We start from the raw sequence: 14,756 nt of genomic DNA, 5'->3' as shown, positions 1-14,756 counted from the left end.
AGCTGACAGATTTCTGAAAGCGGCCTAATTTCTTTCAGATTGGTGATGAGCTCGGTACCGTCGAGTCGCGGAGGCGCAAACTGCGAGGTGAGGAGAATGAGGCGGTCTCTAAGCTGTCAGCCGTTATCCGGGGCGGTAAGAATTGACAGTGTTAACTATTCTAACATCCATTAAAGCAATTAGCAGCGCCGCACAGGTGCCCCGTGTTCAGTCTGCGAGACCTTTTATTAAAAAGCCTTAAAATATTCCTAATGATCAAACCCTTCCAGAGGGAAAAAAAAAAATAAAAATGTGTATACAAATGTAATATAAGCAGCGGGACAGAATTAAATAGAGCGTAAACTTAATTTCGTGTTGCCACTATTCATTCGATTCATACGGGCTTAATAGTTTTGCTCGTTTTCTTGCATATTTAGGGTTGAAGTGTTACCTGGTTATGTCTGGGGGGCATTAAGTCTGACTAATGAAATGACTCTATCCTCTGTGGCGTTTTAATCTATTCTCCGGGAAAGTAATTGACAAGCCCCACAGTATGTGCATTAGGATAGCTCCGGCACCAAAGGACAGCTGTCACTAAAGCAATTAAAATGACAAAGGTTAATTAATTCTCTCCAGTTTTTACCTGATATGAGACATTCACAATGAGTGAGTTTTTCATTTCCGGAGGAGTAATAGTGTTTTTGAGGAGAGTAATTTATTTTTGGTTTAAAATAAATAAATAAATATATAAAAAAAACAACCACACACACACACACCAGCCATTGTCTGATAGAGCCTTTAATATGTCAATACCTCACACAAAACTGTGCCCCAGGACAGCTTCAGCCCCAGATTTGAAATGAATTCTGCGGCAGGACATGATCTGAAATGACAATTGCTTGTTTTTTTTTTGTTTTTTTTTTAAAGTAAGATACCTATTATGTCCTCTTTTTTTTTTTTTTTTTTTGTAGCGTCGCAAACAAAATGTGATTTGTTTATAAATGAGGCTGGTGAGGATGTTTAACACGTTTCGTTTGAGTGGGAACAATAAAACGGAGCTCTACATTTCCACTGTGGTTGGAGGGAGGGGGGGTGGTGGGGAGAGGGGGGGGGGGGTCAAGCAGATGAAAACCAAGACGCAAATAATTACTATGCCAACCACCTCTGACACCACGAGAGCAGAACCCAAGAACTTTCTAATCCACCTAAATGTCAAAGCAACGTTCGCAGCCCTCCCTCCGTGTGAATCTCCACAGGCTGCCAAAAGGCCAGTGGTTAGTCATCTGTTTACTCCTGCAGCTGCTGGGTGTCATTGGGACTCTGAAGGAGAAATCCCATGATTCTCTCTGCCATTTCTGACAGCTCCCCGCCCAGACCACATTAATCAGGGATTGCGGGCGAGCTAGGGGGACAGACGGGCGGCGCATGAGCGGCTCCGGACCGGGACGACTGAACCGAGGGAGACGATCTGGGCCCGAAGATAGCTCAGACGTCCGCGCTGTAATGCCGTCGCTTCCATTCATTCGCGTAGAGTCTCGTTGGACGGACATTTGTTTCTTGTTGCCGGGTAAACTGGTGCTTTGAAATGAACAGGATTTTTTTTAGAAATGGTGGCTTTGAAGAGGAGCTAAATGAATCCAACTTTCTCCCACTTGTGGGAACATTACTCTCAGAGAAAGAGATTTACTGCTGGATTGAGGTTATTAGATATTTGAAGTCGGTTCGAGTTTTAATTTCTGCCTTTTAATCACATAAGTCAGCTTTCTACATCCGGCTCTGTTCAATCACTTCATTCAGTTGCACTGAAGGAACAGGTAGTGATCTAAAAGTTAACAGAAGATTAGACCTCGCGCTAGAAGACAACACGTTAAATATGGAACCCGCAGTCACTCACGACATGATTGACAGATGTGTTAATAAAGGGACTAATACCAGACTCAACAACTAAATCTAAGTTCTTAATATTACCCGAAGGCTAAAGATTATTTTAAATCAGCAGTGTTATTAAATACAGAATGATATCTGCAATTACTTTTAGATATGAGACACACAGAACTCTGAAACCTGCATTAATTGAATTGTTTGGCACCTTGCGGGCAGGGCAGCAAGCTGTTAACACGTACAGATGATCACCTCATGAAGATATGACCAAGTTTCATATTTACATATTCAGCAGAGAGTGAATCACAACAGTGAAGCCGTAAAAAAAACAAAAAAAAAATCCAAAACACTGAGCTGAAAGATGCTAAAACGCTCGAGCGATTATTGTCTTTGGGAATCGTCACGCCTTCCACGTTAGACGCTTGATCCGTCGTTTAAAATATTGACGAGTACATCTGTGCGTTATTCATTTCCTTTTAAGCGGTACACAACATACAGTAGTGCGTCGCGGTCGCCCTCAGACGACATCGGCGAGGGAGCAGATCCGTCTCTCAGGAAAGCTCTCGCTCCCCCCAAAAAAAAACACTTCGGCGCCAGACTGTTTACACTTGTAAGATTATGTGCATAATGAGGCTGCATTGTCTCGGGCAAAGTGCTGCTTTAATTCTTTGAAGCTGAACAAACTGTCCTTGGCACATTTGGGTAACGGCGGAGAGATATCAAAGTCACTTTATTGAGATGAAAGAACTGGCCCAAACAGCAATCGGAGACATTAGTCATTCCTTCGTCTCGCTGACAGAAACATGCTCTCAATTTACGAGTCAGGTGCTTCCAGTGATTTCTGCCAGCCTTGTTCCTCCACATCATAAATTCCTCTTTATGCTCACTCATCCCACGGGCAGACCCCCTATTCTTCGGCCTGCCTTGTCAGAAAAAAACACACCCCACGTTGGCATATTGGATGTTGTCCAGGCTGCCATTAGCAGTTACTGCGTTGCGTACACCGCGGCGTGCGCTGTGGCAGAGCACTGAATTTAAATAGACGGCAGTGATTGGGCCCCTAGGTGCACATTTGGGCTTTTTTAAAAAAAAAATTTATACAGGTTTCCATCGGCATTTTAATTCATTCTTTCTGTGGTGTTGACTCTGCAGAGCTCCCACTTTACACTGTGTTCATTTGCTCTAAATGCTTCACGTTGAGCCACTGGCTCCCAATTTATGTAATGAAGGTTTAATAGCCAATTGGAACATCCAATATCATTAACAGCCAGTGTTAGTCTCATCCAGACATTTTTTTTTCTCTCTCTCTCTCTCTGATAACCAGAGGTGTGAACGTGTGATAGGTAGAATGTGTGATTAGCACCTGCTGTTTGATATATGTCCTGTCTCCTCTGGAGCAAAGAAAGCACATTTTTAACACAGTTCTGTTTCAGCCTTTTTGTTTTGACGAACTTTCATGTCTTCTGCTCGTACCAACATCTATTTTTTAAACACTTTGAAGCACTTTTGACCTGCTTTTTTTTCTCTTGAGTTATTTCTGGATCCTGCGTGGGTCACTGTGGCTCTGACACCTCTTACTACCGGCTGCTTGTCATGTTGGTGATGCACGGGTTGAAATTGATCGTACCGGACTTGTTGTTGTAGTCTCAAACAAGAAGAGCGACGTCGAAGCAAGTCTGAAATGGAGACGCCCGACTGAGGAAACGGGAGCACAGTTGCGTATTCATTTTTTTAAGTAGCAGTGAAGCAAACGGTCGTCTGTACCTCCCGTTGTCTTGTGTGATTTCTGCAAGTTGTATTTATTTATTGCAACATTTACTTGCTGAACTTGCATGTTTGTTCTGATCGGAGCCCTCCGTTGGTGCCTTAAAACTGCGAACAGATATCGCAGAATTGAAATCAAAAATCAAAGTATTTTTTTTTTTTCTCTTTTTTTTCCTCCGGTGACTTTTTACTCCGGTGATGAAGATTACTTCTGACAGCTGCAATAACATGAAAATATAGATGGACGTTATTCAGTTGTTTACCACATTCGGTTCATGCACGGACATGGACGAGATTCCAACAACAATATCAGAGAAGTACATTCACTCTAACAATCACACTGCAGAAAACAACACCACTCAAAATATATTAGCTTTTTCCATTATGCCCCGTAATGCACACTGACGGATTCTTCTTATTTGCATTGACATTTACGTGTTCGCAATGATTACCAGCAACTGATTGGAAAGACAGAAAGCATGATTGAGGCGGAAATACACTATCGACATAAACAACTAAATTAGCAGGAGGAAACATTAATAAAATTGTTTTCTGGTCCTTGTGTAGAACCTACAATATTTACATAAATACAATCAGCATATTTTTTACGGTTGGCTTGAGAAATTCCTTTCCATGTAAGGTGCTATGCATATAATATGAGTATTGCAAGCCTATAAATGCTTCCCTAAATGCTCCCATAATGACCTCGGGGTGGGTCTGTTCATTGAAGCAACATCAGTCTTGCGTCAAGGATATGTTTGCTGGAATAATGCCTGTCAACGTCTCAAGTTTGAAGTGTCTTGAATCCATTTTCATCCAAATAATCTGACATCGTTCAGGACCCGACAGCCGGTCTCTCTCTCTCTCTTTTTTTTCTTTTTTTTTTGTTCTCTTCTTTTTTGTTGTTGTTGTTGTTGTTGTCCTCGTCGTGTTGTGTGATCACCCCGTGGGCAGGTACGGGGTGTCACTGTGGTAGTTGTAATCTGGACACACCTTCTGCACCAGCTTGTAGTCGGTGCTGTAGAAGGTGATGAAGATGCAGATGACTTTAAAGGGCTTGGAGCACAGCCAGGACACGTGGCTCTGGGTCTGCTCCTGCGAGCAGCTCTGCGAGGGGTCGTGGGCACACAGCGAGTTCCTGGTGCCCTTCTCCACCTTCTCGTACTCCACCCTGCAGTTGAACAGCTTGTTGTCCTTGGTCTCCAGAGCCGTCTGCTGCTGCTGCTGCTGCTGCTGCTGCTGGTGGTGATGGTGGTGGTATTGCTGATGCTGGACCTGGAACTCCACAGCTTTGGTCGGCGGAACGAGTCCCACGGATACGTTGCCCTGACCGGTCGAGTTGTGGCGGAAGTAGACGCTGAACGTCCCGTTACCGTGATCCACGATTTTACCAGTGATGAGGAGGTTGAGCTTCACCGTCTTGATGTTGGAGTGGAAGTCGCCCCAACCGAACATCTTCTTGAACTTGCCGGTCTTGACGATGGGCCTCCTCTTTGTCCTGGATCGAGGGTCTCGGGGGTTGGAAGCATTGTAAAGCCAGTTCCACTGCTCCTGTTTGGAGAAGGCGTCGGCCTCGTCGTAGTTCAGGTCCAGAGAGGTGAAGTTCTCTTTGCCGTAGAGGGTCTGGGACAGCAGGCGGCTGATGGAGACGGCCTTGCTGCTTTCGGTCCAGTACGTCTTCACTTTGGATTTTGAGCTCTCTCTCAAGTCTGAATTTCCTGGACTCTGTGAATCAGCGCTGGTAACCTGAGAGAGAAAAAACAAACAACAATCACCATCACTGAAACGTTTCAACTCAAAAGAGCTCATAACTCAGACAAGGCTGCAGAAAACCTGAGAACTAACTGTGAAACTGACAGACACGAGGCGTACACAGATTCTGTCAGGGTGCGTTACAGCTTTGTATCAGCATAACGTGACCGGAATTGGTGAGGAATGTGGAAAGCATTTTCTGTGATTAGAACAAAGTTGGAATCTCTCTACAAAACCGTTTAAACCTCGTCAAAATTAGAAGGTTTCGCAGCCTCAGCGCACCGGACCAGACCAGCATAATTTGGAATCGCATTCATTTCTCACCAAATTGATTCCAAATCAGGAAATCAAAGTGATCTTCATTTAGCGACCCAGAAAATATAAGTATGTTGACACTGAGGGTCTGACTTTCATGCGATAGATCCGAGATGCGTCTGGTTGCAGTCCAACAATTACTGTTGGTGTGTTGGTGTTCATTTGCTGGAACCACCTTAACCTCCGGGGTTTTTGCAGAATTGTCTGATTTCTCGCCACTTTGTGGTTGAGATCTGTGGACATGTTTGTGGGGAATCCTGCTAACTAAGAAACCGATCTCCTATTTCAGCCGTTGGAGAACACCAACAAAGCTTTAATCAATCCGCCAGCGTCTCGGCACCTCTAACCGACGCCGTAACCAACTCTCACAGTGTGCGAAACGTCTTGTGCCGGTTGGTCCTAATCAAGATTTAAGGGTATTCCTGCCAATGCGTCAAGATGAATGAAGCGCTCCTCGGGTCCAGACATGATGCAACAGCAGACTATTACCTGCTGAATGTGGCCTGAATGGATGATTGATGATTCATTCCGTGTCTCTCCTCTAACAATCACACAGATGAGAGGGCGAAGATCCCCCCCCCCTGCACCCCCGCCGAGGGCCCCCGTGACAGTGATGTCCAAACCCCGGCCGAGGAACGTGACAGCAGATCTATCTGGTCGGCGCGTTTACATTTTGCACCTTCGCCGATCGATACTCTGAAAATAAGGTCTTCTCTCATTCAGAAAGTTCACCGGATGACATTGTAGTACTGTAGGCCAGAGAGACTGCGAGGAGCTCTCGCACGGTGAACTGTTTTGCGGGAGTTGTGATCGTCCTCTGAAGTGTGCCTTCATTTTGTGCGACTCGACTTCAGAGTGGAGGACTTTTGAAAAAGACAGCCCCCCCCGGTTGTTTTTGAAGAGGCCTCGATGATAAATGACCTGATGTGGATCAACCGTTAGTGGCGTTGTGGAGACTTTGGCTCGGTAGCTGTAGCGTCTCTTTCTCTCTCTCCTCTCTTTTAGGACCAACATAACCTGAGCGTTTTCTTTTTTTTATTAGAAGTCCTTTTAAACCCAGGAAACGTTTGGAGATCTTTGCAGCACGCTGGTTTTATAAAAGAAAGAAAGAAAAGCTGCAGGACTTTTTCAGACCGTCGTGACGAGGTGAAGAGAAATATGAATTTCCCGCAGTTTCCTTGCGCAGTGGGGCAGTTAAACTGTATTAATGAACACCTCCTTTCGTCTTCCATTGCTGGAAACAAAAGTCTGCCACGTCGGCCTCGCCGGTGATGTATTGTAAAAAGATAAAGCGAGCGTGAGGATGAGGGAGGCTTCCTGTTCAGGATTTATCTGCACCATTACAGTCCAAACATAAAGCTCCTTAGGATGTAAAAGTTCAGTGAATTAGTATCGTATATAGACGATCGGCCGAGCTGCTATAAAGTGGATTATGACATTATACTACTAGTCTTAATTCTTGGGTTTAACAATATTTCAGGTTTCGGCTTGTTTCAGTTTTTTATGTTAATTATAAAAGTGATGATGGTACAAATAAATGTATTTTTTGACATTAATACAGCAGTTAATTTAGAACGGCTCGTTTTAAAGGTGCTGAGTACGTGCTGTGGGTATTTCTTCACGGACTAAGCGTTTTGATACTATATTAATATATCCCTTAGACCTGCTTTATAATAAAAAAAAAAAAGACATAAACGGTACCTTTTAAGATCAACATAACATCAGATGAGGTCAAAAATATGTCAAGAAAAAACTTTAGAAACACAAGTACAGATTCTGGTTCAATGGATTTCTAGCACTTGATCCGTCGCGAGTTGAAACGATTCCGTTGGACATTATTTGCTAATAATCGTCTAAATGATCTTTGACCCCCCCCTAATCCAAACTATATAAGCCCCATTTCATTTTCATGAATTATTTTTCTATTCTGAGTTGTGAAGATACGGAAGTCTCTAATGATCAAAATGAAGAAATCATTTTCATAGTGCAGTAATTACTGATGCTTCTCAGTAACGAGGGCTTCAGTCTCACCGGAGTCCTGAAACCAGATCAGGGGATGTTAGGAAACTGCTTTGAGCTGGTTTAAGTGACTGTCAGGCTAAGTAGTGACTGTGTGTGTGTGTGTGTGTGTGTGTGTGTGTGTGTGTGTGGATACAGAATACAGCATTTCAAGGTGTAGATGGAATTGTTATTTTCTTAACAATGCAGATCAGAGGAGATTTAGGACTCAAGAAGTTTGATCATTTTGCTTTAAGGAAATTAGATTTCCTACACCGGTGTCATTTTCTGCGACTTCCTGTTATGAATAATTTTGTAAGAGAAGATGTCACTGGATTTTATTTTTTTTTCGGAGGGGATTTCTTCCCTATTTTCTTCTGAGATCGTCTGAAGTGCGCGCCCCGGTCGTCACATCAGACCGAAGTCCTTGTTGTTGTGGAGGGAAGTCGCTCTGTTGTCACCCGGCGTTCTGTATGGTTCCCCAAACTGTGACACGCAATTAGCTTTCATCTAAAGCACCTGACAGTCTCTGGATTAGAGCACTCAGAGGCACATTCACAGAGACCCCCACTTCACGGATTACAGTCCAACCTGTAATCCAGCCCGGGGGAGATTAGGCAGATCAGAGGCAGTCCTGACTAAAGCAAGGTTTATATCCAGAACACCAACACTCAAGAGGGCCAAGATTTACCTCTCGCCGGCTTCAAAAACATGCAACCCCGGCACAAAGAGAGAGAGAGAGAGAGAGAGACAGAGAGAGAGACACAGAGAGAGAGAGAGAGAGAGAGAGAGAGAGAGAGAGAGAGAGAGAGTGTTTGTGTGGGTTAGATGCATGAATGCACCTGAAAGAGATACTGCAGAGAGAAAAGAGGGACAGTGCTGCTGGATAAAGGACAGCAGAAACATGGCAGCGTAAAGGTCAACACACACACTGTGATAACTTTGGGTTTAACGGATATTGGTTTGTCAATGATGTTTACTTTTGAAATATCAAACAATATCTTCCGCACCTTAAAGTGTGATTAATTTTGCCCTCGGATAGCTTCATTTAACCGTATATACATTTCATTCTTTTCTTCTCTTTGTTACGTCAGTAGTTGTCGTTGATGCAGTGTTCCCCGTACTTTTTGGTTCAAAAACGACGCAAGACCGTCTTTTGACCGTCTTTTGACCGTCTTTTGCCCGTCTTCATCAGACGTGATATATATAGCTGAAACAATTAGTCAATTTATGGATCAGGCGGAAATTAATCTGCGACTACTTTCAGGGTGAGGGATGTTGCTTTTCTTTGTGGTAGTAACTAGTGACAACGAGGTTTGAACTGTGAGTATTAAGAAGTCATAGCAACCGTTGCCTTTGCTACGGAGCAAACGGTAAATCTATGAATCCACGAAATGATCTGCAGATGAATCGATAATAAATTAAAGCAGTAGTTGCAGCCCTAATAAAGACATTATCACACCCGTCACTCAGGTGGTTGTGATCTGCATGATTAATAGTCCAGCTCGTCTCTTTGCTAGATGTCTGATACTCCACGAGGAGACGATGTGTGGAATTATAAAAAGATCAAACACACTGATTCTGATATGTAAATAAACATAAGTGTTATTACAATGTATTCAGAAGAAAAAGCAGAGTTTTCTTGCAGAGCTTCGGTTATATCATGAGAGATTTGTTTGTGTGTGTTTGAGCTCTGCTAACAGGATTAGAGTGACAAGAGCCATGTTGGAAAATGTCAGTTGTTGGCTCATGTTGCAAAAAAGCCAAAGCCACACAGTCCTGATGTGGCAGATTAGTTGAGTCTTTGACTGTTACACTCTTATAGTAATAACCACGGATGTGGGGTTTTTTTCCCCCAGAACTTTCACTTTGATCATAATAATGTTATATTTATAAGAAAGGTATGTTAAAGATGTTTGTTGTATTTAGGTTTAGTATTACACTTCCATACAGTTACTTTAAACACAGGGGACTCAGGAGAACGACAAAATAAATGGTGAAAATCAAAGCATCAGAGGCCGTGACGACCAGGTTTGTCCGTAGCATCGCTCTATAGCTCCCATATTTCCCCATAATTCAAACAAAAGCATCTTTATTCCTCCACCTACCCGCTAAATGTCTTTCAAAACGCAGGCTTAAAGTGCCGCGTTTATACAGAGAACACACTAACTTACAGAAAGTCATATCGGTCAAATGCAGCAGTAGAGGGGAACAAAAAAAAAAAAAAAATCAATTTGCGATATATATATTAAATATAGCATCCCATTCAAAGGACATTCAAACATATCTCCCAATCGTATTTAGAGGCTTTCATTTCATGGCTCAGAGTTATTCCAACTTTTTCAACCTGCCGTTTGTTATATACAGGTCCAACGCCCCCCCCCCCAAATAAAACCCATTTAACTGTCTGTTAATATTGTTCCCCTGGTTCGGTGTATGAGGCAGAATCCCTCAGCGAGATAGCACAAACAGCACCGGTATGCAGAACTCCTTTAGGAAAGGACTCTCCAGATTGCCAGATGGCATGTTTGCACAAACCTAAACGCTATCTACTCTTGGCGAGGCTGTGATAAGGCGCAGGCGTCCGCTCTTTGAAACAGGAAGATAAACAACCCCGGCTTCCCCTCGGGAGCTCGGAGGATATTCTATGGGCTCCCCCCCCCACCCCACCCCACCCCCTCGAGCGGCCAACAAATTCCACCTTTAATAGAACCATCGGAGGAGCCAGATGACTCTGTGGTGGGCCGTATACACAAAAACCTTGCGAGGAAGAATGAAAGTGTGTGTCAGTTTTCATTTACCTGAACGCTGCGGTGTGGGGAGGATTTGTGAGTGCGACGGTTCTAGTTTAAAAAAGAGAACCGGGCCGAGAGCTGGATTTGGGAGCTGCCACTCTGCAATCTTGATTGGATGGTGTGTGTGTGTTTGTGTGTGTGTGTGTGTGTGTGTGTGTGTGTGTGTGTGTGTGTGTGTGTGTTCGTGTTCTGCTGCTGCAACGTTTCCGATATTAATAGTCGTCGTCCTCTAATGGTTGCATGAATACCGCGCTGCGAAAAGTTTTTTTGGGATTTATTTACTCCTTATTTTCGGTTTTAAACCGATGCTCTTATCCAGAGAGAGGCTTAAAGCGTGAGGAGCTATTGGGGGGGGGGGGGGGGGGGGGGGGGAGAGTTTGAGGCTGTTCATGGGATCAAACCTGCTGTGACCTTTCGGGTATGAGATAGTTGCTCTTAACGTCTCGCTCCACCTCACAGCAAAAAAAAAAAAAAAAAAAAAATCACTTTTTAATATAATTCACGACCTTTAGATGTACTTCTGCCACAACGCTCCAGTTCGAGAAGACAAAGTAAACGTATTGCTTCATGTGTTTAGAAGAGATGTTTCCCCCAGACAGGATGGGAGTTTAAAGAGTCCTCAGTGTGTTGATTCCGTCTTTTAGAGCATTTTTTTTTCCCGACGGCCATAGTGGATTCTAGTGAATTCAGCTCGTCTCGCCTTGTGAGGTCCCCCCGTAGTTGAGCTGATGGATCAACTAAGCGCATTTGGCGCCCGCTTAAGAGTTTAGGTCGACACTCTCCCCAGTGATATCAAAGTGTTACCTGAGGGGGGGGGGGGGGGGGGGGGTCAGAGATGATGACAAATCACAAAGTGTGTCAAGACATCACAGGCAGCTTGTGGCTGGAGCCGAGGTCCCATCACCGCAGCGGCGCCTTGAGAGGCCGGGGCACAATTATTACCCATGACTTCTGAGGAGGATAAATACTAAACGCGGTCAGACTGCAGGATATTAGAGCAGGGGCAGTTTGAAGACTAAGAAGAAGGGGGAGGAGGAGGAAGGAGGGGAGGGAGGAGAGAGAGAGAGAGAGAGGGAGAGAAACTAGCCACCAGTTTTTCAACTTACCCAGAGGAAAAATGCATAATCATATTATTTCACACACGACTTGGTTCAAAGGCGGCCAAAATAAGTTTGTGAGGTTCCCATGGGTCTGTCAATCTGTTGAAGGAGCTGCAGGCGAAAGCTTAGGATGCACCGAGTACGAAACAATTATGATCATCCCATTAAAGCATAGCGAAGCAATTTGGAAGCCGAGTCTGGGAAAAAAAAAAAACACACACACACACACACACACTCACTCATCAAGTGATGCTGTGAGATCAGCCGCCGCGATGCTTATTGTCGATGTAAACTCACACACTCGATGATTAATGTTCGTCTTTATGTTGAGACGATAAGAGGATCCGTGTTTGTTAATGTTATTGCTCCCGGAATCGAGGAATCCTTTTTAAAGCAGGAAGGCTTTCGTAAAAGTAAAAAAAAAAAAAAAAAGAGAAAAAAAAGTGGGGGGAGGAAATGATTAGTGCGCTTAGTCAGCTGTGAAATTGAGTTTATGGTTTTCAAGACGGTGAATTCAATTCGATAATGGGTATTAAGTTGTAGAGAATAATTAATAGTAATTGACTTCTTTCCATCACTATGCAAATTAAACACAGATAACACTACGGGAGCTTTTTAAGGCCAGTCAAGTTTGTGAGGATTAAGTTTATGGAATTTTTTTTTTTTTTTCTTCCGTTGGAGAGAGAGGAGTGTCTCCTGTTCTGCTTTGATTGCTTTGTTGACAGATTTATCAGTGGGTGAGGGGTTACTGTCTTTCCGAGGATTAGAGGAATTGGGTTGTCACAAAGTGTCTAGCAGCATTCTGGTGTGTTTGTCATAATGGGCTCAGGCTGTTCTCCGCCGTATACTGTCAAATCTATTCCTATTGAAGTGTGTCTGTAAATGGGAGGGAGGAGGAGGAGGAGGAGGAGGGGGGGGGGGGGGATGCAAGGGAAGGGATGGAGAGAAACATCCAGTGGGATTTTTATTTTTTTGTGTGTGTGTCTGTGTGCGGGTGGATTTGTCAAGATGCAGATTTGGAAAGCTCGCGTTCACACTGACGTTTGGTTAATTTGTGACGACATTAATGAGTCAATGCATGGAGCAGTTAAAAAATCTGGTTTGTGGAGGTGAGAATTTTTCATTATAGGGCGAAAATTTAAGGAAAAGATTTGAATAGGAAGCCTTTAATCTACTATAACGCAATTCAAATTAGTCTGAAATCAACTAAATTACATTTCGCGTTACATTTTCTCCACTTTCACCTCATCAGACTGCTACTGACGTCTCGCAGCGATGCATTCTGGTTCAAATGTTTCTTGTTTCAACACTGTGAGGTTGTCCTTGCGCTAACCTGAAAACTCACTTTATCAAAAAAATTCCTCGATACTGCTGCTGCAAGACATTAATCACATAAACTGTAAAAAAAAATAAAAAAATCAAAGAGACGTTTTAAACTCACCAGAGAGACGACTGACAGCAGCAGAGCGGCAGCCCACAGACATGTGGTCTTCATGCCTCTTTGTGGAGCGTCCCCCCTCATGTCAAACTGTCCTTGATCTTCTTTGGACGCAAAACAAAAAAAAAAAAAAAAAAAATCTCCCTTTTTGACTGAGCCGGGATCAGCTGCTGAACTTGTAGCAGGAATATAAGAGTGGTGAGAGGCGGGTCCTGAGGCGGGAGAGGGGAGATGAGTCCTCTCAGGCTCATTCAGTGAGGGTCAGATGTCTGTCGTTTAAAAAAAAAAAAAAAAAATGCCTCAAGTGTCTGCCGGGGAGGTTTTAGTTGCACGGTTTGGAGGCGCTGTGGCGAGAAGCGAGGTGTTTGCACATCTGAGTGTCAGTGTGGAGGGATGTTTTATATAGTGCGCTTTGAGGTTCAGAGAGAGAGAGAGGGAGGGAGGGAGGGAGGGAGGAGGGATGGAGAGACAAATAGAGTGAGGGAGGAAAGAGGGGGGGAGCAGAGAAGGAGGTTCACATTATTGACTTTTGAGAGGCAACTTTTCTTTTAACGTCGTCGGGGGCTGACATCTAGTGGCCATCTGCTGCAAGTGGCTTTAAACATCATCATGATGATCTCATGTTGGGAAGGTGACGCATAAGCTTTCAGTGACAGCTCGTTCTCTTACCAGCCCCCCCCCCCCCCCCCCCCCCCCCCAAAAAAAAAAAGTAGTTTATAAGTATATGTAAGTATTTAAAAACTGGACTTGTAGTATTTATTTTTTACGTTTTTGAATTATTAATCACTCATAATGTGCAGAAGTAAGTGATGCATTAAGATTAGGCTATTTAAGTTTTTAAGCCAAATAATAAAGCTAATTTATTCTGTGATTCCTTATTTTTTTTAAATTAGGTTTATCAGGTTTTTCCCTCAATTTATTATGAAGATCAGTGTTTATTTTTTTTGCCACACAAACAAAAAAATTAATTACTAAAACTAAACTTCTACTAATTAATATTAAATAAATAAATAAAATGAAGTATAATGATGATTAAATGTCTAATTGACATTTTTAACTTTTGTATGAATTTAAAAAAAATATGTTCAAAGTAACAGTTTAATAAAAAATTTAACACAACTGCCAAAAAAACTGAATGTAAAATGTGAAATACAGTTACCACTTAGCTGCAGACTTTTGTTGAATATTTAAAAGCATGTTTAATAGTTAATAACGCCATGTATTTGTGATAACAGCTGTTTTCATACCTGATCAGTCAATTAAACCTGACATCAATTACAGAGGACTTAAGCGATTTGTTATCGCACTTCCTTAAAGGAGAAGATAATGCAACGCAATCTTTTGTTTGACCCGTCCTGCCTCTTTAAAACGTCCTTCTCAGTGTACGTCTGGTTCAGATGTCCTCTAGAATCCTCTAGAGCCACAGAACAGTGAAGAGTGTTCACGTCCAACCTCAGTTTGGATTGTGTGTCTCTGCACACTGAAGGTTCCTCGCTCTCCAACACGTCATCTTCTGCCTGACTTGTTGCATCGGACAAAAGACGTTTGAAATGTTGCACTGATGAATACTCTGTGAGTTCTCTGTGTGTCTCTCTTTTACACAGACTTTGAAGCATATTTTACATAGTGAACAAATAGTGGAATTACAATTTCCGCCATGGGGCCCAGAAATACTTTTTCCCATAGACTTATAGTGGGAAAGTTCCAGTAAAAACACAAGAATATCTTTTATTC

At 43.1% G+C, this 14,756-nt stretch overlaps 1 protein-coding gene across 1 annotated transcript; it reads right to left on the bottom strand.

Moving 5' to 3' along the window:
- Positions 1 to 1,115: 1,115 nt before the first annotated feature.
- On the bottom strand, positions 1,116 to 13,400 carry LOC137869490 (neurexophilin 1). The gene is made up of 2 exons (XM_068706896.1): positions 13,026 to 13,400; positions 1,116 to 5,370 (listed from the first exon to the last, which is right to left on the bottom strand). Exons 1-2 carry the CDS (start codon positions 13,104 to 13,106, stop codon positions 4,564 to 4,566), a joined length of 888 nt encoding a protein of 295 aa, XP_068562997.1. The 5' UTR covers positions 13,107 to 13,400; the 3' UTR covers positions 1,116 to 4,563.
- Between the last annotated feature and the right edge of the window lie 1,356 nt (positions 13,401 to 14,756).

Source organism: Cebidichthys violaceus, unplaced genomic scaffold (genome assembly GCF_023349555.1).
Source record: "Cebidichthys violaceus isolate CVI_PGR_0920_01 unplaced genomic scaffold, fCebVio1.0.p SCAF_123, whole genome shotgun sequence".
NCBI lineage: Eukaryota > Metazoa > Chordata > Actinopteri > Perciformes > Stichaeidae > Cebidichthys > Cebidichthys violaceus.
This window is presented reverse-complemented; position numbering and strand designations above follow the sequence as displayed.

Excerpts from the sequence above, each read along its gene's own strand:
- LOC137869490 (XM_068706896.1), bottom strand. The coding sequence starts at position 13,106 with ATGAGGGGGGACGCTCCACAAAGAGGCATGAAGACCACATGTCTGTGG. Across the intron at positions 5,371-13,025 it reads TGCTGTCAGTCGTCTCTCTG|GTTACCAGCGCTGATTCACA; the intron begins GTGAGTTTAAAA and ends TTTCTCTCTCAG.